Here is a 3,439-nt window from a genome sequence, read left to right on the forward strand (position 1 = left end):
ACAGTATACAGTATGTGCTGATGTCCACCTTTCTTTCCCAACTCTTCCCTACCTGCCCCCAACGTTTTCCTCTCTCTACAGGGGTGAATAAATTCACCAAGAAGCTGCGAGACCCTTACATCATTGATAACAACGAGCTGTTAGACTTTCTATCCAGAGTGCCCTCAGATGTACAAGTGGTGGGTGAACTTTCCACTTTCATCACAGCCTCATCTTTTATATCTTTTTGACAACACATCTGTCAGTTCCAGACACGGGCAAGGGTTAGGGCTCCTTTTATTATCTCCTCTGTCTCTAACTCTGTCTTTTTTTCTTTCTTTCTTTTTTCTTCCTCTCAGCCATTGGTACCTCACTGTTGTACTTCTCATGTAGGGTGAACTGACTATCCATTGTTTTAGCCACACAGACATCTAATCTAATTGTTTCAGAGTCATTCCTGTGTTTTCCTATTAATAGCTTCCTAGTCTAATTCAATTTCCACATACATAACTGGAGCTCTGTAATAAGATAACGAGGTTAAGTGAGTTTAGTGCCCAGCATATAACTAGGTTGATTGCCTCCATACACATACACTCACACACAATTACAGTTAGCTGTTGTTTCCCAGCTATGCTAGTAATTGGAACAGAGTGTAAACCAACAGTTAACCAGCCCCATGCGGTTTTGCTTCTACATTTACCGTGAGATCAGATTAACTTTGTGGCTGAAGACTACAGATGCTTTGTTAAAATATAGGTGTGTTGTGTATGTGTGTGTGTGTATTAGTAACATGCTGTGCTGCTCAGGACAAAGTATAGTTTAAACTGCAATTAAGCGGCAGCTTGTGAAAGTCGTTGTGTTATCCAGCACTGATGGTGTCCGCTGTGGCCGTTAAGCCCTGCAGTGCTGAGTTCAATACACATGCACATGAACGCACACATTACACACACGCAGGCTGAGGCTGAACGACCCGGGGCCTCTGATACGTCCAATCCCCTGCCACATCGGCGCTGACACACTTCCTCTTTGATCGAACTTCTTTCATCTTTACAGGGTCATAATCCTTGCTCCCCTACACACCCCCGCCAACCCCTCGTGTTCTCCCCCTTTTGGCCCCTGTGCAGTTTTACAGTTTCATAGTTTACTGGGGCCTGCTACAGCAGTAGGCACAAGGCAGGTAGCCATGGGCTTAAATGAGCCCAAGCTGTCCCCTCTGGTGTAGTGCAGCCACCTTACACACCTGATGCCTGGAGGAGCGGGGAAGGGGCCCAAGCCAGGTAGGTATGAGGCCTTTACAAGGCCCCTAATGAGGGCCTGCTGGCTAGGGGAGGTGGGGGCAGACATGCTGCTCTGGTCTGGTGCCCATGCTGCTGGAGTTGTGCCTACTGTATAAGTTATACTGTAAGTGCTACTGTAACGGTTGTTGCTGCAGCTGTCGGAATGGTAATTGTTGCCAGGTTTCACCGACAGTTTGGAGGCTTACCAAGTAATGAGGGGGAAAGACCAAGGGAGTGGGGTAAGAATAGATTTCAGGGGAGGAAAGATGATGATGGAAACAGAGGAACTGTAGGAGGAATTAGGACAGAAAGTAGAGTTGATTGATTATTAGAAATTACTTGTTGATTATTTAGGGAAGGGTAGTGTTGTTTGTATAAATAAGATAAGGTCAAGGAAATTTAGATTTACTGCTCAGACATCTGATAAAGAACTGAGACTAGCACTTAATCCAAAGGTTAACTTTCTGCAAAGACACCTCGCTTAGCGGTCGTTAGCTAAAAACAGACCAGAACGTTCCACTCTGTGGTGTGTCCCGCAGTGCTGGGTTCACCTCATTGCCTGCCCCCACCTTACTGGGTCAAAGCAGTCCGTGGGGATCAAGGCCTTTGGGCTCTCGAATGATGCAGAGAGGTGCTGGGGTCCAAATGGAGCATCCCCTCACAGGCATGTGTCCATAGCACCCACTGGCATTGGTGCAGGGGCCCACTATGCCTGATAGCATGGGTGACTAATGAAGTGCTATTTCAGGGCCCGGGTGTGACCTTACACACATACATAATCACACACGAACACGCTCTCCAAGTAGTAGTGCATGTGAGGTGGGTTGGGGGTGTTTCAGTGCAGTGTTCCGCATCATTTAGAGGTGCTTCAGTGCAGCCAGAACTGATGAGGTTCTAATGACTTTATATACAAAGGGCATCCACACTGGGCTACAATCCATCATAGCGTATGTCACTGTAGAGCACCACAGTAACTGTGGGACAGCTTTTGGACTCTCATAGTTTTCTCATCTTTCATTTATCTTTATAGTACACATAAAAGTACATAAAAGAAACTTTGCATTCAGCTGCAACATTACTCACGTCTTATTGGTTGTGCAGTTAACGGAAGGAACTTTAGTCTTGCAAACCCAGCTCTTTAAATCAATGACACTGGGCCCCTAACAGCACTGTCAAACACCCTTTAAAAACTAAATCCCCAGTGGTGCATTGAAGCCGCAACAGGCAGAGTTACCTTTTTACCACCTGAACAGTTTACTTAAACCATTATGTCCCTTTGTGAGCAGCAATGTTAAGTGTGTGTATGTGTGTTTGTGTGTGTGAGAGAAAGAGTCGCTCTCTTTCTCTCTCTCGGTAACAGTTTCTTGTATCTCGTTTGTATCTTTTACCAGCCTAAGCTATGGTCATTATCAGGGAATCCTTCATGTCCTCTTAAACAAGGCCAAACTGAGCACCTTTATAGTGCTCAGTATTCCCTTCCTGGTGTTTGGGAGGTGTCAGTGCACTAGTATGTTTTACGACGCCATTAGCCATGTGAGCTAGGGAGTGCGTAAGTAGGGGCAAGGCAATTAGCATGCCAAGTGGCCCTTTATGGTGTAAAGGAGCTGGATCAAACCCCCAGTACAAAAATAAGCATGAATTCCAATTTAGCGCCTAATGAGCGTTGGGAAGTCGGGTTAATATTTTTAGACAACATCTATGTTGGGAATGAAACCTCATTGGACATAGAGGGTTCAAAGGCAGGCTAGTTAAAGGTTGAAACATTGCCAGATGCCATCACTGATATCTACCTGAGGTCTCTCTCTCCTCCACTCTGTCCTTGTTTTATGCTTTTGTGACAAGTTTAAACATTTCACTGCAAGTGGCCAATTAGTCACTATTCAGTATGTGTCGTGCCATAGCAGCTAATAGGCAAAACTTTTCTTACTATGTCATTTTTTTTTTGCTCACTGATTTATGCCACCTTGACATGCCTTTTCCTTCCCAGCAATGCACACGAGTGCTGAGTCCTCCGCTCTGCAGATGTGTGAACTATACACAATAGTGTTTCCCTGGAAACATTTAATAACCCTTATGCTCCATTAGGCGTCACATGAGATGAAACCTGCTGAGATTTGTGCACTGTGGAAAGGACTGAAAAACAGAATAACATACAGTGGCTTGAGAAAGTTTACACACCCATG

At 45.2% G+C, this 3,439-nt stretch overlaps 1 protein-coding gene across 5 annotated transcripts in view; it reads left to right on the plus strand.

Annotated features, from left to right (window-relative positions):
* mctp1a (multiple C2 domains, transmembrane 1a) overlaps positions 1 to 3,439 on the plus strand; it is a 144,412-nt gene that overhangs the window by 132,440 nt on the left and 8,533 nt on the right. For all 5 annotated transcript variants that reach the window (XM_032516581.1, XM_032516583.1, XM_032516582.1 and 2 more), the window contains one exon: positions 82 to 179. In XM_032516581.1, the coding sequence (XP_032372472.1) occupies positions 82 to 179 (98 nt within the window). The remainder of the gene's footprint in view (positions 1 to 81; positions 180 to 3,439) is intronic.

Source organism: Etheostoma spectabile, chromosome 5 (genome assembly GCF_008692095.1).
Source record: "Etheostoma spectabile isolate EspeVRDwgs_2016 chromosome 5, UIUC_Espe_1.0, whole genome shotgun sequence".
In the NCBI taxonomy this organism is placed as follows: Eukaryota; Metazoa; Chordata; class Actinopteri; order Perciformes; family Percidae; genus Etheostoma; species Etheostoma spectabile.